This window comes from Pelophylax lessonae, assembly GCF_965119305.1.
Source record: "Pelophylax lessonae genome assembly, chromosome: 4".
NCBI lineage: Eukaryota > Metazoa > Chordata > Amphibia > Anura > Ranidae > Pelophylax > Pelophylax lessonae.
Window position 1 is genome coordinate 299,646,876 of NC_138771.1, and position 22,644 is coordinate 299,669,519.

General features: G+C 44.8%; 1 protein-coding gene across 1 annotated transcript in view; it reads left to right on the top strand.

Moving 5' to 3' along the window:
* The window catches only part of SLC41A2 (solute carrier family 41 member 2), a 156,587-nt gene that overhangs the window by 60,737 nt on the left and 73,206 nt on the right, over positions 1–22,644 (top strand). The window contains exons 4-5 of the mRNA XM_082253115.1: positions 18,217–18,288; positions 21,994–22,138. Of these exons, the coding sequence (XP_082109241.1) occupies positions 18,217–18,288; positions 21,994–22,138 (217 nt within the window). The remainder of the gene's footprint in view (positions 1–18,216; positions 18,289–21,993; positions 22,139–22,644) is intronic.

A 22,644-nucleotide genomic window follows, 5' to 3' on the forward strand; every position in this document is an offset into this window, starting at 1 on the left:
CCCACATATACCCATTGAAGCGAACAGCCTCAGATGATACACAAGATTAAGCAAATCTCCCTACACAAGTTTTACTTGTATATCTGCTGTCTTCAGCTTTCTAGACTGTTTAGAGAGTGCACGTCCTGTTAAATTTTCTCTTCCTGATTCACTTGTGGGAGGGAAGTTTGGCCATACACTGTAACAGAAAAAAATGTATAAATACTGGCGCAAATGAGGAAAAAATATGGGACCCACAGGTTCCACACTAGGGACCTGAATAAAGGATGTCAATCTCTGTAAAATACCAATCGGTAGTCCATATAATAAAGTCCATATATATTTTCCATATACACTAAAGGCTGCTCCGGTGGCAAGTAAGAAGGGACTTGAAAACAGCTGTAAGGAGAATACAGGCGCCACTCTAAGTGTAGTAGGAAGGGTCTATTAGAATAAAATTTGTATGCAAGGATACTCCCAAAACGAGCATGTAAAAGAGCATAGGGGAATCCATAAGTGTATAGGTCCGTCAATCCGGTGTTGTGATGCAGGAAAACTCAAGCGGTCAAACGCGTCGCCTGCGCCAATACGTCACATCCGGGAAGGGACGTCAGGAGAGCCCCTTGTGTGTTCCAGACACCAGTAAGTGCCGGTAACCACTGGCTTTTGCTCTGGGAGCCATGACCGCTTGAGCCATCCTGCATCACATCACCGGATTGACGGACCTATACACTTATGGATGCCCCTATGCTCTTTTACATGCTCGTTTTGTGAGTATCTTTGCATACACATTTTATTCTAATAAACCCTTCCTACTACACTTAGAGTGGTGCCTGTGTTCTCCTTATGGCCATACACTGTAAGACAGCGGATTGGAGGAAAAGCACACACCCCGTTTTCCACATAGGCATAATCATGAAGAGCTGTGCTGTGTATAGACCAGCTCTCTGCTATTTTATTTATTTATAGCACCCACCCCGGCACAAAATTCAGCGAGGTTTTTATCTCCGTTGATGGAGAACTTGTTAGAAGTTATCATGCTGATAACAGAAGAACAGAGCAGGAGAAAGCCACGGAGAGATAAGACACTGCAGATATATGTGCCCAGGTCAGATTTCATGAATGGGGTTTACATCCAATTTAGGGTAATAGTTGTAAAAAACGATTTTATACATTAAAATAATTATAGCACAATTATCTATTATTACAGTTCCTTCTATAGCGCCGTATAGTTTACACAGGGCTTTACAAATAAAATATACATTCACATCAGTCCCTGCCCTCAAGGAGCTTACAATCTAAGGTTCCTAACTCACATACATACATACATCCATACATACATACATACATACATACATACATTCATACACATACTAGGGCCAATTCAGACAGCAGCCAATTAACCCAGCAGTATGTCTTTGTATTTTGGGAGGAAACAGCAGTACCCAGAGGAAACCCACTTAGGGCTCTTTCACACGGGCGATCCGATCAGATCCGCCTGTCAGTTTTTTAGGCGGATCTGATCGGATCCTCCATGCAGCTCTATGGGGCAGCGGATGTCAACGGAGACACCTCCGCTGACACCCGCTGCCATCCGCATCCGATCCTGTGCGTGAAATCTGGACGGATGGAAACCCTATTTTTCCATCCGTTCAGTAATCGGAGCGGAGCGGATCTGATGAGAGCGGACAAGCCTTTTTCCGCTTGTGCAGCCAGCCCCCGCGTAACTACACACACCCTGGGGCTCCAGCCAGCTCGTAGTCCGCCGCACAGGAACCGAACTCCCCAGTAACGGGCCACCGCCGCGCCTGGATGTGACGTCAGCTGCGGGCGGTGCGTCTGTACAGGGGCTGCTGCGGGCTGTGATAGGTACAGAGAACTCCCCGGCCTGGATGTGACGTCAGTCAGCTGCTGGGAGAGGAAGCGGGTGGTGCGTCTGTACAGGCCAGGGGCTGTGATAGGATAGGTACTATCCTATCACAGCCCCTGGCCTGTACAGATGCACCGCCCGTTTCCTCTCCCGGCAGCTGACGTCACATCCAGGCCGGGGGGTTCTCTGTACCTATCACAGCGCGCCGCAGTCCCTGTACAGACACACCGCCCGCAGCTGACGTCACATCCAGGCGCGGCGGTGGTCCGTTGCTGGGGAGTTCGGCCCTAGTCTACCCCCCCCCCCCCCTCTCTGTCCATCAGCCGCCGGCCGGCCGCAGTTTTGAATTTCATCATTTAAATGGGAGAACGCTTCTGCGCTCTTCTGGGATTTTAAAAAGGTCAGAATTAGGAAGGAGGAAAAAAATGTGTTCTGTATAGCAAGCGGCAACCTCGGATGAAAGAACCATATAGGTTATCTATAATTGTTACGCGGGGGCTGGCTGCACAAGCGGAAAAAGGCGAAAAAAACAATTGTACAAAAAACGAGTTTGAAAAAAAAAAATAGTACTTTCAATTTAAACTAAAAAAGGTGGCCGGTTACTGGGGAGTTCTGTTCTCTGTACCTATCACAGCGCAGCCCCTGTACAGCCCGCAGCTGACGTCACATCCAGGCGCGGCGGTGGTCCTGGTCCGTCAGAGTGAGAGTGTCAGACACACATATACAGCGCTTCTCCTCCTCAGTCCTCCCTCCACACAGTAAGCTCTCCTCCCTCCCCACCCAGCCCAGCCCTAGTTGCTAGGTTACCAAAAGAGGAAGGTTAAGTTTAAAATAAACAGTTTAAATGTAACATTTTTCTCCTGGTCCTTATTTTAAATGGGTAATAAAAAATATCAATAATTATCGATATCGACCGATATGAAACACTGATATCGTGATACAGTTTTCAGCCATATCGCCCAGCCCTACTCAGTATTTATATATGTATCTCTGTGAAAAAGTCTAATTTATCCAGGTCATGGTATAGCTAATAGTCGTAGTACCATTACAGAAAAAGTCCAGTTGAATGTGACTAACTGCTTATAGCAATTCAATATTGCTCTGTGGTTACTCTCTTTGCATGTTATTGCTGAAAGGTGTGAGACATAAAAATGTATAGGGTCCTGCATCCCTTGGCTCTCCAATGTGAGTTGGCTGTGCTTCTCCCCTTCAGCCATTAGATGGTGCTCTAATCTTTAGAAACAATAGAAAGACATTGCAACAGAGGTAATAAATAAGATAAAGTGCGACACCTGTAAATATCCAAACCAGAGACATTTTTCAGGTACACACTTGTTCCTTTTGGCTATAGTAATTTTTAGGCCTCATGCACACTGTACGTATGGCTTCTGCAGCTGGACAGGGCTGGATGGTGAACTGAGAGGTACGAACAAGCTCATTCAAAGAGTTTAAGGCTTCACACATATGTGTTATTGTAACATGCGTTACCGCAGTGTTTGGCAACACACATACAGTGACTTGAAAAAGTATTCGTACCTCCTTGAAATTTTCCACATTTTGTCATGTTTCAACCAAAAACGTAAATTAATTTTATTGTGGTTTTATGTGATCGATAAACCCAAAGTGGCACATAATTGTGAAGTGGAAGGAAAAAGATAAATGGTTTTCAAAATGTTTTACAAATAAATATCTGAATAGTGTGGCGTGCATTTGTATTCAGCCCCTTACTCTGATACCCCTAACTAAAAACTAGTGTAACCAATTGCCTTCAGAAGTCACCTAATTAGTAAATAGAGCCCACCTGTGTGTAATTTAATCTCGGTATAAATATAGCTGTTCTATGAAGCCCTCAGGAGGTGTGCTAGAGAACTTTGGTGAACAAACAGCATCATGAAGGCCAAGGAACACACCAGACAGGTCAGGGATAAAGTTGTGGATACATTTTTAAAGTAGGTTTAGGTTTTAAAAAAATATCCCAACCGTTGAACATCTTACGGAGCACTGTTCAATCCATCATCTGACAGTGGAAAGAGTTTGTCAAAACTGCAAACCTACCAAGACATGGCTGTCCACCTAAACTGACAGGCCGGGCAAGGAGAGTATTATTCAGAGAAGCAGCCAAGTGGTTCATGGAAACTCTGGAGGAGCTGCAGAGATCCACTGCTTGGGTGGGAGAATCTGTCCACAGGACAACTATTAGTCATGCACTCTACAAATCTGACCTTTATGGAAGAGTGGCAAGAAGAAAGCCATTGTTGAAAGAGAGCCATAATAAGTCCCGTTTGCAGTTTGCCAGAAGCCATGTGGGGGACATAGCAAACATGGAAGAAGGTGCTCTGTTCAGAAGAGACCAAAATTTAACTTTTTGGCCTAACAGCAAATATCTATGTGTGGCGAAAAACTAACATTACACATCACCCTGAACATATCACTTCCATTGTGAAACATGGTGGTGCCAGCATCATGTTGTGGGGTTGCTTTTCTTCAGCTGGAACAGAGAAGCTGGTCAGATTTGATGGGAAGATGAATGGAGCTAAATACAGGGCAATCTTAGAAGAAAACCTGTTGGTCTGCAAAAGACTTGGGGACTGGGGTAGAGGTTCACCTTTCAGCAGGACAACGACCCTAAACATACAGCCAGATCTACAATGGAATGGTTTAGATCAAAGCATATTCATGTGTTAGAAAGGCCCAGTCAAATTCCAGACCTAAATCCAATTGAGAATCTGTGGCAAGACTTGAAAATTGCTGTTCACAGACGCTCTGCATGAAATCTGTTAGAACTTGAGCTATTTTGCAAAGAATGGGCAAAAATTTCACTTTCCAGATGTGCAAAGCTGGTAGAGACATCCCCAAAAAGACTTGCAGCTGTAATTGCAGCTAAAGGTGGTTCTACAAAGTATTGACTCAGGTGGGCTGAACTCAAATGCAAGCCACACTTTTCACATATTTATTTGCAAAAAATGTTGAAAACCATTTATCATTTTCCTTCCACTTCACAATTATGTGCCACTTTGTATTGGTCTAGCACACAAAATCCCAATTAAATACATTAACATTTTTGGTTGTAACATGACAAAATGTGGAACATTTCAAGGGGTATGAATACTTTTCCAAGGCACTTTTCCATGGTGTTCAAGCACCCAAATCTCTAAACCAGTGAACACCAGACACAACTGTGTCTCAGCACAGCCAAACACTGAGTAAGACACTACTGGCAAAAATAATGTAGGTCTGTTTTCAGGTCTGTTGTGGTGCAGCGGCAGAACAAAATTATAAACACAACAGTTTTGTTTTTGCCCCCATTTTTCACGAGCTGAACTCAAAGATCCAAGACTTTTTCTATGTACACAAAAGGCCTATTTCTGATCCCATGCTTCTCTGCCTCTCTCGCTCGCTTTACCCAGACCAGGACTTTACTTGTGCTCTGGACGGAGCTAAATCAAAGTACAGTCTCTTTTTTCAGTGCTGGATGCTGGAACACAGACAGCATTCAGCGCCCAGCACTGGGCTGCCACTCTGCAGCTGTCACTTTAACTGGTGCCCAATAGCTCATGGACCACATGTAGAGAGGTGCATGCTGGAAACCTGGGTGTTAAGGTATCACATTGGACCTTAGTGGTAAAGAAAACAAGGTAAAACCCTGGAAGGATTTTTGGTAATCTATGTCCCTCTAGGGCTCTTTCACAATGGTGGCCGGGGTGCAGGTAAAAACGGGCAGCTGAGCTGCGGTTTTGCTGCCCCTGGGCCGTCCAGCAGGCCAAATATGCTGCATTATTATTGAAATATTAAGTTGGGCTGCATAGTCTCACAGGTGACGCCACCACAACCCCGAGCCAATCGCTGAGACAAACTTTTAAGATTTCGTATAGCGTAGGTGATGGTAAAACCCTGTTACGTTTTTTCTTTTTTTTGCTGTCTGTTTTTAACCCACATCTTGTATTCATCCGCTAAAAGTAAAAATGTGCATTCTGAGAAGATACCATGCCCACTCCATTAGACTACTTAAAAAATAATTTATCTTTCGTTCATTGATGGACACAGCTCCTAATATTCATAACCATTGGGTTATACTCCCCCCCCCCCCCCCCTCCAGGAAAAGGACACTAGGCAGAAAAGAATTCTGGCTACACCCATGGGCAGTCCCAGGGGGGTATACTCCCTCTCTCCACTATAGCCACTCATTTTTTTTTCTGCCTAGTCAGGAGTAAGGACCTATTTCCTTGCTGGAATCTTTGGTCCTGGCAACATTTTTTAGATAGATTTTTTTTTTTTTATTCTGGATTGTTTCTTGTGAGATCTAAAACCAACTGCTGGACTGGGCGGCAGGCTGGATAATCTAGATCCAGTGGTCACCCCAGTCTGGCCAACAAGCGTGCACAGACCTCAGCTCTGTGCTAGGTCGGCCACGGGATAGCCCCACTGGACAAGGACTGGTCTGCGAGTTAAACACCTTGCGAGGTCGCATACAACCGGGTCTCTGTCCGACAGCCCCTACATTTTGATGGAGAGGGGTTCTGTCTGGAGCGGTGCCAGCCAGGTTCCTGGTATGGCGAATAGCTGTCCCCCCCCCTCTCCCCGTGGACGGTTTTGGGGTAGATGTAGGCCCCTCCTTGGTTTGGTCAGGGCCCAGGGTTCCCCTCCTTCCCACATGCACCCCCTCTGGCCAAGTCCCTCATCCTGCCCACGCTGGGGCTATTAGGGTGGTCTGGCCACTTTCCTGGGATAGGGGGAGGGCACTAACTGGCGATGGGGGCCGGGGGTTCACCACCGCCGCCGGACGATCGATTGTGCGGAGGGGGGGTTTCTACCTCCTTGGGGCTCCTGCCAAGGCCCCCTGTCCTGCCCAGATCTGTTCTTGAAGCCTGGTCTCCCTCCTGGGTCCCTGTAAGCCTCGCGGTGACATGCGGGGCCTGGCATTTTGTTGTAGCCTGGGTTTCTATACACGGTGGCCATGTTTGTGTAGTCCAGTGGCCATTTTCTTGTGGTTTGCCATTGAAAATAGCGACAACCATGAAAGTGGAGCCCTGTGGGCAGTGGTAGAGCTCCTCCTCATCACCTGGTGCTGACTCCTGGATCATTTTACTTCCTGATTGCCATACGTGTAGTTCAGATTCTTCTGATGACTGCAGGTGCCTGTTTCTGTGGGTGGTGAGTCTGGTGGGGTCCTCTCTCTCTCTGCTGAGGATCGATTGGTGCTTTGTGCCTGGCGACCGGGTGGTGCTGCCAACGCGGTGGGGGTTTTCCCTTAGCAGTGTTTTACACTTTTTGTGGGGTCCTGGAGTCCCTTTTGTCCCGGGTGGAGGTGGCTTGCAGGCGACGGGCTAGCAAAAAGCGCCCCCTGCCTTCCCCTGACTCATCTGTCTCGTCAGATCCTGAATCTGATTCGGCCACCACAAACGTGGGTCACCCTGCTGGTTCTGCAACCACGCACATGGAATCCTCTGATAGTGAGGATGATCCTCCACGTCTGTGACCGCGCATGAAAAGGCCCTGGTGGATGTACTGATTATATCTGCGCTTGAAACCCTGAAGATGGAGGACGCAGCTGAAGCTGCAACGGAGGCGCAGGTGTCTTTTTGGCACTCACAAGCGGCAAAGGTGTTTCCTTTTCCAGCCTATTTTGACAGAAATGTTGCTAAAGAGTGGGGACGACCAAAGCATCCCCGTGGGGACCCTAAGCGCTTTACTAGGCATTACCCCTATGAAGAGTCCCTTCCTAAGAAAGGGACTGTGCCACCGGTGTTGAACCCTCCGGTTTCCAGATTAAACCAGGTAACCATGATTCCAGTTGAGGAGTCTCCGGCCTTTAAGGATCCAGCTGACCAGAAGGCGGAGGCTGTGTACACTCTGGCTGGTTCGGCATTGAGGCCGGTATTTACCATTGCCCTAGTGTTGCAAACACTGACAGAGTGGGCTGAGCTCCTACACCGTGACCTGGAGGGGAAACAGCTCCCCCTGCCTTTGCCAAGCTGGTGGACTAGCTGGTTCAGGGGCTGCAGTTTATCTGTGATGCCTCTTTGGTTGGGGCTCCCCTGATGACTCGCCTCTCTGTTTTGGTAGTGGTCCTTCGGCGTGTTTTTTGGCTCAAGTGCTGGTCTGTGGATCAGATTTAAAAGAAGGTCTTCCTTTTCAAGGAGATTGTCTGTTTGGGGCTACCCTGGATGACATAATTTAAAGGTCCCACAGGGGGGGAAGAGTATTTTTCTTCCGCAGGCTACTAAGAGCAAGGAATCTTGTTGTATACGTGGGCCTTCCTTCTCAGTTTATAAGAAGTTTTTTCATCCCTCAGGGTCGACTGACAAGGGCTGGAAGCCTTTCAGGGCCTCTTCTGGAGCATCCAAACAAACCTGGTCTGGCAAGCCAAGATTGGGCTTCTCCAGACCCGGGGACGAGGCTCCTTCAGCATAAAGGTGTGCCCTCACTCGTATCAGGGGTGGGGGGACGTCTTCGCTGGTGTCCTGACCCATGGACTTCTCGGGTGAAAGACAAATGGGTCCACGACGTCATTTGGTCTCCCAGCATGGTTTATTCCTTCCAACATGTGCTTGTCCCCAGACCGCTTACTGGGGCCTGTTGGGGCGGTACAAGACCTGTCCCTTCAAGGGGTGATTGTCCCGGTTCTGACCTCCGGGAGTTTTTACTCAAACCTGTTCACGGTTCCCAGGAAGTAAGGCAAAGTGCATCCAAACCTGGACCTCAAGGCGCTAAACTGCTTTATGTGGGTACAGAAGTTCAGAATGGAATCCATTTGAATGGTGGTGGCATCCCTGCATCAGGGGGATTTCCTCACCTCTATCAATGCCAAGGATGCCTACCATCACATTCCAATATGTGCCAGTCACCAGCGTTTTCTCCACTTTGCAGTGGGGGAGGAGCATTATAATTTTCAGGCGTTACCCTTTGGTCTCACGTCTTATCCTTTAGGTATTCACAAAAGTGTTAGCCCAGGTGCTAGCTTTGCTATGCCAATGGGGATCGCCGTATTGGGCTACTTGGACGATCTGCTTATGCAAGCAGAGTCTCCCTCTGCTCTGGTGAGGAACCTGGAGATCACAATATAAATTCTGCTGGATTCTGAATTTTCAGAAGTCTGCTCTGGTTCTGTCCACAAAGCTGAACTATTTGGGCCCGACTCTGGATTCAGCCTTAACCAGAGTGATCCTTCCTCTGGAAAAATTCCAGAAATATCAGGCTGCAATTCGCCTCCTGCTGTCCAACAAATGGTCGTCCCTCTGGACTTGCATGCGGGTGCTGGGCCTAATGGTGTCTACCTTTTTGAGGCGGTTCCATTTGCACAGTTCCATACGAAGTCCCTGCAAAGGGAAACTCTGACTAAATGGGACAAGACTCGGCAGTTTCTGGACAATCAAATCCAGCTGAGTCGGGGCACGGAGGAGTCCTTGATATGGTGGCTTCGTTCTCGGCTGGGCAAATCCTTCCTCCCCTTGTGTTGGACAGTGGTCACTACGGATGCCAGCCTGTCCGGCTGGGGAGGCGTCCTCGACAAGCATTCTGCTCGTGGGATCTGGATGCTGGAAGAGTCCAGACTACTGATCAATGTCTTTGAACTCCGAGTGATCAGACTGTGTCTGGATCTTTGGATGGATCGTCTTCAGGGTTTTCTTGTGTGCATTCAATCGGACAATGCCACGGCCGTGGCTTATGTCCATTACCTAGGGGGCACAAAAAGGGTCCCGGCGACTCTGGAGATAGCCGGCATTCTAAGGCGGGCACAACGGTTCGTTCCAGCCCTCTCCGCTGTACACATTCCCGGGCTTGAAAATTGGCAGGAGGATTACTTCAGTTGGCAGGCGTTAGACCATGGGGAGTGGTCCCTTCATCCGGAGTTGTTTTATTAGCTGTGTCTCTGGTGGGGCACTCCTGAGGTGGAACTGTTGGTGTCTCGGCTCAACAGAAAGTGCAGAGGTTTGTGGCTCAGTCAAGGGATCCCCTGGCGGCTACCACAGACGCGCTGGTGGCCCCGTGGGGTTAGTATCATCTTATTTACGCTTTCCCTCCTCTCAAGCTTCTGCCAAGACTTCTACACAGGATCAAGGCACAAGGGCTCCTGACTGGCCTCACTGGGTTTGGTACACCAATCTGGTGCAGCTGTTCGCCACTGTTCCTTGGCAGCTTCCTCTCAGGGAGGATCTGCTGTCCCAAGGACTGATCTTCCATCCTGCTTTACAGTCGCTGGCTTTGATGGCTTGGCTGTTGAACTCCAGGTGCTGAAGGATAGGGGTTTATCTGAGTCGGTGATTCCTACACTGTTGAAAGCTAGGAAATCTTCCTCTAGGAAGATCTACCATCGTATGTGAAAGACGTAGATTGTGTGATTTGAGTATCTTGGGGTTCTTCCTCGCTCCTTCTCGGTGGCTTGGATCTTGACCTTGCTTCAACCTGGGAGAACAGAAATTGGCCTGGAGTACCATCAAGAGCCAGATGTCGCCTTTGGCGGTCTTCTTCCAACGACCTTTGGCCACACATACCCTGGTGCATACCTTTCTTCAGGGTGTCCAACATTTGGTTCCTCCAGTGTAGGCTAAGTTGCCGCTTTGGGATCTTAAATTGGTGCTTTCAGCTCTACAGAAGCCTCCCTTTGAAAATATTCGGGAGATTCTCCTGCTTACACTGTCCCAGAAGGTGGCCTTTTTAGTGGCTATCATCTCTGCGCGCAGGAGGTTTGAACTGGCGGTGTTATCCTGTCGTTAACCTTACCTGGTGATTCACAGGGATAAGGTGGTTCTTCGCCCGTCTGTCATTCCTTCCAAAGGTCATCTCTGTTTTTCAGTTGAATGAAGACCTCTCTGTGTCCCAGGCCTAAGCATCCAAAGGAAATTGCCTTGCATGCCTTGGAATGGGTCTGGGCAATAAAGGTCTACCTGGCAGCTACAGTGTCTTTCAGGAAGTGAGACTCTTTGTGCTCACAAATGGACCTCAAAAAGGGTTGTCCGCTTCCTCTGTGACCATTTCCAGATGGATCAGACAGATGGTGGTTTAGGTCTATGCCATCAGGGGTCAGCTTCCTCCTTTCCCTGTCAAGGCGCTCTCTACTAGGGCGCTTAATGTCTCCTGGGCTTTCCGTCATCAGGCGTCAGTGACGCAGGTTTGCAAGGCGGTCACCTGGTCGTTGGTACACACTTTTACTAGGTTTTATAAAGTGGATGTGTTGGCATCTGCGGATGTTTTTTTTGCATTGCAAGCTTTTATAGGCTTCTGTTGAGAGGACCTAATCCTCTTTGAGGGTGTGTTGTTTTTTTTCAGGTGAGCTCCAGTTGTTTGGTTGAGCTCCTGTTGCCTTGTTGGCTAATGTTTAGCCTTGGGAATTTTTTGTGTTGTTCTCACCCCTCATGTTTAACACTGTTTTGGGACGTCCCAATGGTTATGAATATCCGAAGCTGTGTCCGTCAATAAACAAAAGAGAAAATTGAATTTTTGACTTGCCTTAAAATCCATTTCTCTGATGTTCATTGACAGACACAGCACCCACCCCCCTGTAGAGTTATAATTCACCTGACACTGCTTGTAACAAAACTGAGTGGCTATTGCAGAGAGAGGGAGAACACCCCCTGGGTCTGCCCATGGTTGTAGCCAGAATTATTTTCTGCCTAATGACCTACTCCTGTTGGGGACAGTATAACCCAATGGTTATGAATATCAGAAGCTGTGTCCGTCAATAAACATCAGAGAAATTGATTTTACGGTAAGTCAAAAATCTAATTTTTTTTGGTCAAGTATAATGTGCTTAGAAGGACAGGTCCTACAGATTTCAGGAGCCACGTACAGCAAAATGTTGGCACAATAAAATCTGAAGGAGCTTTTAGTGTTATTTCAGCCTCTGATTCAGGGAAAGAAAACTAATTTGCTCAAGGTCATGCTTATAAAAGGCAGCATTGAGGATGGAAATTCAGGGGCCTGCAATTTAATCATACCGCTACTTCTCCTTTTGAAACCCACTCAGTGCTAACACAATGTTATGAAAGTGTAACACGATCCTTACAAAATGGTATTTGTGCAGTTTTTGTGGCAGGAACATATCATGAGGAAAATCAATGGTAAAATAATTACCTTCAGGTAACAAATGCTGGCAAGCTCATTTCTCTTTGTAAAGATTATGCGTCCGACGTTACAGAAACAAAATGTGTCTGCTCAGTAGATTCCGAAATCACAGACCGCATTTTGTGGCTGATTGTAGAAATTACATAACAAAGGATGCCACATGTTCCTAATAATATAATCAATAAAATTGCGTACAGCTGCGGCGAAGAACAGAAGCCATTAGCAATGCACCAGTGAAACAAAAAAATAAAAAATAAAGATAATACCCATTATTATTTACACTCAGTACAGGAATAATTGTTTTTAAAGCTGACCGGTTTAGATTGTATTCTAGACCACCAGACCCATCTTTCTTTTCTGATGGAAAAGCTTAGAGATAGAAGATGAATAAATATATTAACAGGGCATGTAGATTGGCATCTATTGCAGAAAACTGGGAGCAGAATTGCCACATACCAGCTGTTTTGCTCGTGTTGCTTAGTTTAGGTCTGTTTAAGCTCCGTTCACATATTGGCATCCCAGATTGGGGTCAGAATTGCGACGATTCTGCCCGTGATCCCGAATCACAAATTGTAGGACCCCTATGCGATTCCCGTCACTTCCAATGGCAAACCCAAATGCAGCGTGAATAGAATCGTGTGACGCTTGTCTCCCACAAGAAGTTCTTGTACTTTAGGGCGGGAGGGGGGGGGGGGGTAGTATCCGGGATGCCAATATGGGAATGGAGCCTTAACTCATAGTTTCAGGCAGATATAGAAAATACTAATTTGTACTAAAAATGATTAATGCTATTTTTAACCACTTCTACACCGGAAAGGTTTTACCCCCTTAATGACCAGGACTGTTTTGTGCAATTTGGCACTGCGTAAGTTCAACTGGTAGTTGCGCAGTCAGGCAATGCTGTACCCACACACAAATTTATGTCCTTTTTTTCCCATAAATAGAGCTTTCTTTTGGTGGTATTTAATCACCTCTGCAGGTTTTTTTTTTTTTTTTTCTTGCGATACAAGTGAAAAAAGACCAAAACTTTTGAGAAAAAAATTACATTTTCTACTTTTTCTTATAATAAAATATCCAATAAACAAATTTTTTGTCATACATTTAGGCCAAAATGTATTTGGCTACATGTCTTTGATAAAAAAAATCTCAATAAGCATATATTTATTGGTTTGTGCAAAAGTTATAGCGTCTAAAAAACTATGGTGTGTGTATATATACTAGAATTTACACCGCTTTTGATTTCTGAGTTCCTACCTAATTTCTTGAAGTGCTAAAATGGAAGGGCAAGTACAAAACCCCCCAAGTTAACCATTCTTGGTAAAGTAGACACCCCAAGGAATTTCCTGAGGATCATGTTGAAACCATTGAATATTTAATTTTTTTGTCACAAGTGTTTAAATAAAGACATGTATTGCTCACGCATGCCATGGGTATATGTGGAATTACACCCTAAAATACATTCTGCTGCTTCTCCGGAGTATGGGGACACCCCAAGTGTGGGACTTTTTGGCAGTCTAGCCACGTACAGTACCCTGAAAACCAATCCCTGCCTTCAGGCTTTCTAAGGGCGTAAATTGTTGTTTTCACTCCTCACTACCTATCACAGTTTCGGTGGCCATGAAATGGCAAGATAGCGCAAAACCCCCCTCAAATGACCCCTTTTCGGAAAGTAGATACCCTAAGTTATTTGCTGATAGGCATGTTGAGTATTTTGCAGATCTTGCTTTTTGTCACAAAGTTTTGAAAATTGAAAAAAAGAAAAAAAAAATTTCCTTTCTCTTTTTTCATTTTCCAAAACAAATGAGAGCTGCAAAATACTCACCATGCCCCTTAGCAAATACCTTGGGGCATCTACTTTCCAAAAAGGGGTAATTTGGGGGGGGTTTTGTGCTATCTTGGCATTTCATGGCCTCCGAAAATGTGATAGGTAGTGAGGAGTGAAATCAACAATTGACATCCTGTGAAAGCCAGAAGGCGGTGATTGGTTTTCGGGGTTCTGTATGCGGCTAGACTGCCAAAAAGTCTCACACATGTGGTATGCCTGTACTCGGGAGAAGCAGCAGAATGTATTTTGGGGTGGCATACCACATATACCCATGGCATGTGTAAACAATATATCAGTGAACCATTCCATTGTAGATTTTGCTTTATGTTTTGGATCATTGTCTTGTTGGAAGACAAATCTCCGTCCCAGTCTCAGGTCTTTTGCAGACTCCATCAGGTTTTCTTCCAGAATGGTGTCCTGTATTTGGCTCCATCCATCTTCCCATCAATTTTAACCATCTTCCCTGTCCCTGCTGAAGAAAAGCAGGCCCAAACCATGATGCTGCCACCACCATGTTTGACAGTGGGGATGGTGTGTTCAGGGTGATGAGCTGTGTTGCTTTTACGCCAAACATAACGTTTTGCATTGTTGCCAAAAAGTTTGATTTTGGTTTCATCTGACCAGAGCACCTTCTTCCACATGTTTGATGTGTCTCCCAGGTGGCTTGTGGCAAACTTTAAATGACACTTTTTATGGATATCTTTAAGAAATGGCTTTCTTCTTGCCACTCTTCCATAAAGGCCAGATTTGTGCAGTATACGACTGATTGTTGTCCTATGAACAGAGTCTCCCACCTCAGCTGTAGATCTCTGCAGTTCATCCAGAGTGATCATGGGCCTCTTGGCTGCATCTCTGATCAGTCTTCTCCTTGTATGAGCTGAAAGTTTAGAGGGATGGCCAGGTCTTCGTAGATTTGCAGTGGTCTGATACTCCTTCCATTTCAATATTATCGCTTGCACACTGCTCCTTGTGATGTTTAAAGCTTGGGAAATCTTTTTTATCCAAATCCGGCTTTAAACTGCTCCACAACAGTATCTCGGACCTGCCTGGTGTGTTCCTTGTTCTTCATGATGCTCTCTGCGCTTTAAACGGACCTCTGAGACTATCACAGTGCAGGTGCATTTATACGGAGACTTGATTACACACAGGTGGATTCTATTTATCATCATTAGTCATTTAGGCTCCATGCACACAGGGCGTCATAAAAACGAGCTCCAAAGCTGTTTCTTGACGCCAGGAAAAAGCAGCTGTTAAAACGTGCTTTTAGTAGCTTTTTCCATTTGCGTTATTGCACGTTGGGCCACGTAGCTTTTAGCAGCGTTTTTTCTGCCTCCATTCAAAATCAATGGTTCCCTATGGGAGCCTATTGATTTGAATGGAAGTCGCACCGCGCTGTGAGAATCTTGAGGGGGAACTCCACGCCAAAATGGGCGTGGGGTTCCCCCCCCCCAGGTTCCAAACCAGGCCCTTCGGGTCTGGTATGGAATTTGAGGGTAGCCCCACGCCGATAAAACCGCGTGGGGTCCCCCCAAAATCCATACCAGACCCTTATCCGAGCATGCAGCCCGGCAGGCCAGGAAAGGGGAGGGGACGAGCGAGCGGCCCCACCCCCCCTGGACCATACCAGGCCACACACCCTCAACATGGGGGGGGGGTGTTGGTGCTTTGGGGCAGGGGGGGCTCTGCACCCCTCACCTCAAAGCACCTTGCCCCCATGTTGATGAGGACAAGGGCCTCATCCCCACAACCCTGGCCGGTGGTTGTGGGGGTCTGTGGGCAGGGGGATCATCAGAATCTGGAAGCCCCCTTTAACAAGTGTGGCCCCCCAGATCCCGGACCCCCTCCCTATGTGAATGGGTATGGGTTACATTGTACCCCATACCCATTTACCCCATAAAAGGCCCCACGCCATTTTTTCCCCATTTTGGAGTGGAGTTCCCCCTCAAGATTCTCACAGCGCAAGTCGCACTGCAAGTCGGATCATCCTGATCCAACTTGCGGTGCGACTTCCATTCAAATCAATAGGCTCCCATAGGGAACCATTGATTTTGTATGGAAGACAAAAAAAGTATAACGTGGCTTAACGCACGTTAAGCAACGTTATTTAGCCTTTAGCAGTGTCAGACGTTTTTACAGCTTGACGCTGCAGCTCCAGAACGCTCCTAAAAGCTCTATGTGTGCATGAGGCCATAGAATAACATGGATGGGCGTTCTGCAGCTGCAAAAAAAAAGTCTGACGCTGCTAACAGCAGCTCCAAAACGTCCAGTGTGCATGAGGCCTTAGGTCAACATTGGATCATTCAGAGATTCTCACTGAACTTCTGGAGAGAGTTTGCTGCACTGAAAGTAAAAGGGCTGAATAATTTTGCACGCCCAATTTTTCAGTTTTTCATTTGTTAACAAAGTTTGAAATATCCAATAAATTTCGTTCCACTTCATGATTGCGTCCCACTTGTTGTTGATTCTTCACAAATTTTTTTTTACAGTTTTATATCTTTATGCTTGAAGCCTGAAATGTGGCAAAAGGTTGCAAAGTTCAAGGGGGCCGAATACTTTCGCAAGGCACCGTATATATAGATCGGTAGATAGTTTTTTTTTTTTTTTTTTACAATTAAATTTTTTGTAAATATTTTCCAATTTCAGTTTTTTATTTTTATTGCAACTTTTCATCAGCATCAGCCCTGTTGGTGGGCTTTGGTGAGATATCTAAACAGATCCCTGACATCTCCTCTTTGAGACAGAGAAAGGGACTGAGGACACAGATTCCCCAGTCCCTTCATAAACTGAAGCACAGCAGCCGGTGGGAGAGGAGGGAAGCCGACTGCCAGGGGGAGGGCGGAGGACATGGACAGGGGGCCACATGAGCAGCTGGAGGAGGAAGAGAAGGACATGGAGGGGGACGGAGGAGGAGAACAGGGGGGCGGAGGAGCGGCAGGAGGAGGATGAGGAGGTGGACAGGGGGCTGGAGGAGCACACGAGGGGCAGGGCAGGAGGACCCAGGGAATAACCGGGGATCTGTGCTGCGGGAGAGACAGCTGTGAGCACCGATCTCCCGGCATGGCTTTTCAGCTGAAAGCTGCAGGAGGGAGAGGAGGAGAAGCATCTTTTTCCCCAATCCCTATACAGCTGTCACACGACCAGCTCTTTCCCAGCCTGTCTGCAGGGGTAGCTTCTAGTCCTCTGCTGCTGGTCACATGTTCAAATAAAAAAAAAAAAAACAGCCTTTGGGATACAGAGTAAAAATAGATAATATCAATAAACTGTTTTAAATCATACAAATATATATTTGAAATCAAATATTTATTATTTTTTGGCAATAGCATAGTGGCGGATTTCTGCCAGTCACAGGCTGTGTCATGCCCCTCCTGCTGGTGTCTTAGAATACGAGGGAGGTGAAGCGTCCATCAATCTGCATGTAATATTCCACCCCCATTGTGTTTAGCTGGTTAGTGGGCATGGAGGAGGAGGGAGGGAGAGGGCTGGCATTTACCACTGTGTATATACACCCACATGGGTGACTCTATAGTCACATGGGCTGCTCAGATGTGATGGGGAGGAAATGCTTAGCATAGAAACCCACTAAAAACCAAGCATGTGCAAAGCTGCCAACACTACTCTGGAAAATCCCTAGCTGCATTGGGAACATGAACAGAGGGTGGAGATAGAGAACAGCAGGATCAACCAGGTTTTTTTTTTTTTTTTTTTGCAGAATACAGAAAACAAATCTCCTAGTATGAACAGCATGTAATGCAACATTTATTTATAGTTTTTTATGATGTGGTTTTAGTGACACTTTAACTGTGGTACAAAAAGTTTGGTCACTAACCTAGCTTTGCTGTCTGCCTTCGATGTGTAATTTAAGATTAAAAAAATACAAATCCTTTGGCAAATAAATTGGCTCCTCTGTATGTATTTTACATGGCTACTTGCCTGAAGTTTGGCTTTAAACTTCATCCGTGTAAGATCAACTAGTATATGGGGTCAAGTGAGATATTCTACCAATCACCATGGAAGTCTGCAAAAATCATTATAGAGTAGGATTGAAATTCTGCTTGCATGATGACTGCATTTATATGTTCATCTCATTTTTTTTTTTTTTTCATGAAAATCAACTAGAGTAATACAGCATTTGTGTGTCTCACAATCTATTGTATAATACTTCTAGAGAGAATGCAGGCTGCACACAGTAGAAGATCAGCTGAAAGGTCAAGTGTTTTGGCTCACTAATAACTAGTAGTTCAGGCAAATATGACATTGCAATCAGTTTTGTTTTGTGGCAGAGCTGAATATTTAGATGTCAGCTGACTATGGTAAGTAGTAGCTGAGCTCCATGTATTTGTATGCAGGTGGAGTAAAAACAAGATTTGCCCATCTAAGGGACAAATGATAACCGAGAACTAGCACTGAATGTGTTTGCTTGTATTATTAGACTCTTCGGCAAAATATCGGTAAATAAGTCACTTGTATGTGTTTATTGCAGGTTAATGTTGGGAAAATGGACTCCCCTATTGAGAAGTGGAATCTGATCATTGGAAATCTGGCTTTAAAGCAGGTATTTATTTTTGCATGCTTCCACTCTTACATACATCCCTACTTTTTAATTTCAAGATACTGACAAAATTATTGCTTTTTAAAGTGGAAGTTCACCGTAGAATTATTCTATAAAAGTATGTACCATGATAAATGCATAAAACCATGTTTGATTTCTGTCTGCACTTTGGTTGTCCAGCAATCGGCATTGGAAACTGTTGGCCATTTACCAGAGACACCATGCAACTTATGGTGTTGCTCAGGCACTCTGGTGCTATCTACATATTTGACAGCATTACATGACATATATAATGGTGCGTGGTGTCACTGGTAAATGGCTAAAGGTTTCCGTGCTGATTTTTGGACAAACAGCAAGTGGACAGATATTAAACATGGTACTGTGCGCTTTTCAAGGTACCTGTGTTTTTTTTATGGCTGTTTAATGTTCACTGTGTTATCCCATGGTGAACGTTTATCAAATCTATACAGCTACTCTTTTAGGGTCCTTTCACATGGGTTTTCTGATCATGTCCTCCTGTCAGTTTTTCGGGCGGATCTGATCAGACCCTCCAGTCTCCCCTATGGAGCAGGAGATGTCAGCAGACACATGTCCGCTGACACCTGCTGCCATCAGATTCGATCCTGCTCACAAAATCCAGAGGGATGGTAGTCCTATTCCCCATCTGTCTGGAGAATCAGATCGGATAAGATCGGACAAAAGCATACTGGCAGGTCGTTTCCACCCGATTTCCCCATAGGGGACAGGGAGACTGTGTCCGTGTCTGCTCTGCACAGCAGAGCGGACAGGACCTGTCTTCCGCCTGCTCAGCGGGGATCAGTGGATCGATCCTGTGCTGAGCAAGCAGAATCCGCAAGACGGAGGCTCCCATCTCACCTGTAAGTGCTGTTTACAGTATATGCCTATAGACCAACTTTATTTTTATAACATAGCAGATAATTTAGATTGCATGTAAGATTAAAGGAGAGGTATAGCCAAAGCTTTTTTGGCTATACTTCTCTTATGGTTCACAGAAGCGCAATTCATTTTGCACTCCTGTGATCTGTTTTCAGCCCACAGTGGCTGTGTCGGCTTATGTCAAAGAGCTGGTCCAGGCTCAGAAAGGTTTCCAATTATATGGTTGTAATCCACTCAGATATCTGGACCGGCAGCTGTATCAGCCTCTGAGAGCCTGAGCCAGCTGCTCCAGCAACTGACAGTAACCAGCTCTCTGCAGCTTAAAAACCGAGAGCTGAGCGATCAGCGGTGTTTGACCGCTCAGTTCTCAAGTTAATTATTTATATATATATATATATATATATATAATATATAATTTTTTTGTGAAACCCAAACTTCTTTTAATCTGATATCCGTAGGTGTTTTTTACTTTTTCAGTTTTAGATTGATTTTGACGTGTTCATCAGCGGCTTTATCTTTTAAACTGGGCATACATAGTTAGTTACATAGTAAAAAGACACAAGTCCATCCGGTTCAACCATAAAAAAAAAAAACAGTATTGAAAACCCAACCATACAATCCCGTATACACAATCCTATACCCGCTGTTGATCCAGAGGAAGGCGAAAATAAACCCCAGCAAAGCATGATCCAATTTGTACAGCAGGGGAAAAAAATTCCTTCCTGATCCCCAGAGAGGCAATCAGATATTCCCTGGATCAACTTTACCTAAATACATTTTTAGTACCCATTTTATATTCTGTACACCTAGGAAAGAATCCAGGCCTTTTTTAAAGCAATCTAGTGAGCTAGCCAGAACCACCTCTGGAGGGAGTCTATTCCACATTTTCACAGCTCTTACGGTGAAGAAACCTTTCCGTATTTGGAGACGAAATCTCTTTTCCTCTAGACCTAAAGAGTGCCCCTTGTCCTCTGTTGACCTTAAAGTGAACAACTCAACACCAAGTTCACTATATGGACCCCTTATGTATTTATACATGTTGATCATATCCCCCCTTAATCTCCTCTTCTCAAGAGAGAATAAATTCAGTTCCTCTCATCTTTTCTCATAGCTGAGCTCCTCCATGCCTCTTATCAGTTTGGTTGCCCTTCACTGCACATTCTCCAGTTCCCTGATATCCTTTTTAAGAACTGGTGCCCAAAACCGAACTGCATATTCCAGATGAGGTCTTACTAATGATTTGTACAGGGGCAAAATTATATCTCTCTCTCTGGAGTCCATGCCTCTGTTAATACAAGAAAGGACTTTGCTTGCTTTGGAAACAGCAGCTTGGCATTGCATGCTATTATTAAGCTTATGATCTACCAGAACCCTCAGATCCTTCTCCCCTATGGATTTCCCCTTTTCTACTCCACCTAGTATGTATGATGCATGCATATTCTTTGCCCCCAAGTGCATAACTTTACATTTATCAACATTAAACCTCATTTGCCACATAGTTGCCCAATGAAACAGTGCATTGAGGTCAGCTTGTAAGTTGGAGACATCCTGTAAGGACATTATTCCACTGCAATGCTTGGTGTCATCTGCAAAGACTGAAATGGTACTTTTAATCCCAGACCCTATATCATTTATAAAGATATTAAAAACTAAGGGTCCCAACACTGAACCTTGGGGTACTCCACTGATAACTTTAGACCATTCAGAGTAAGAATCATTAACCACTACTCTCTGAATTCTATCATTTGGCCAATTTTCTATCCAATTACAAACCAATCTTTCCAAGCCTGTAGACCACATGTGTCAAATACAAGGCCCGTTGCAGGAGAGCTCCAGCCCTCCTCCAGACCCTTGTGCTTTCTGCTTTCCAGCAATGCCTCCAGCATCTTCCCAGCAGCAGTACAAGGTAAGGTTGGTGCACTTTAATGTAAGGGAGGGTGGGGGGGTCCAACTTCTGATGGTGGGGAGGCTCCTGACGTCTTATGTAAGGGTAGGGGATGCTCTGAACATCTAGTCTTACAGATACAACTGGCCCTTTTGAGGGCAATCATATTGCTGATTCGGCCCTCGATTAAATTGAGTTTGCCACCCCTGCTGTAGACTTCACCTTACACATTAGCCATGTGTGGGGAACTGTGTCAAAGCTTTTGCAAAATCCAAGTATACTACGTCCACAACCACCCCTCTGTCCAAGGTTTTACTTACCTCCTCATAAAAAGAAATCAGGTTTGTTTGACAACTTCTGTCTCTCATGAATCCATGTTCTAATTTGATCTTCTATACTTACCACCAACTTTGAGGTTGCAGGGCCTGCGTGATTGGATGTAAACTGAAATGATTGTTTAGGAAAGCTCTCAAACTTCAAAGTTTTTACTAAAGAGAAATAAAGTTTACAATCACATTGTAACATTTGGCCAGTCCTAAAAGAGTTTGGCAAGGTTTGAATGCCAGAGTAGTTGAATGATAAGCTCCCCTTTTAATGGATTCTCCATTCGTTTTTTTTTATTTATTTTTTTTTATTGTAGAATGTAGCAGACCGAGTAAAACTCCATAATTTAGTTTTGCAAGGGCTGTGGTAGGGGCATAGTCAAATTCCAGCAAGTAAATCCTAGAGGGGCTAATTTGCAATGACAATATACTACATAAACCTGGGGATTAGATCAGTTACAGGTAAAATAAAATCTAAAGTATTCTTGATCTTCTTTGGAAAAATAAAATTACAAATAGGTAGATAATGTATAACTGATGTGAATTCTTTTTTTGTTTCATAAATGTTCTCTCAGTTCAATAATGCTTTGTCTCTCTCTGCAGGTACAAGCAACGGTGGTTGGGTTTTTGGCAGCTGTTGCAGCAGTTATTTTAGGCTGGATTCCAGAGGGCAAATACCGTCTGGACCATGCAATACTCCTCTGTTCTAGTAGTGTGGCAACTGCTTTTATCGCATCACTTCTTCAAGGTAAGCTTACTATTACTATAGAAGAAACTAAAGCTAGCCATTCTGCTTTTCATTCTCTGAAGATATTTTTTTTTCATCAGATTATAATTTTATTAAGTGTCTCAATTAGTAATGTATTTAATAATTGTATAAAATATTATGAAAAGTGCTCCCACTTTGCTACCACCAGCAATGTATACTCTGTAAATTTTATATCACAGAGTGCAATTTGAGCAGCGCAAATTCCATAAAGTATGTAATATCACTGTTATAAAAGTGCTCACGTGCAATGAATAATCACAATGAGTGAACAAAGATAAATTGTGACTGTGATCACTCCTATGATACAAGAACATAAATTCTAAATAGCAATCTGAATTAAAATATTAATATATAAAACATATGATCAGTCCATTATAAATCAATTTAAAGTGCAATGTGCAAATAAATGTGCTAAATTTCAATAATAATCCAGAGGAAAATTCAACCCAAGTGAAGTATAGATTCCTTTGGGATTTCAACCAAGT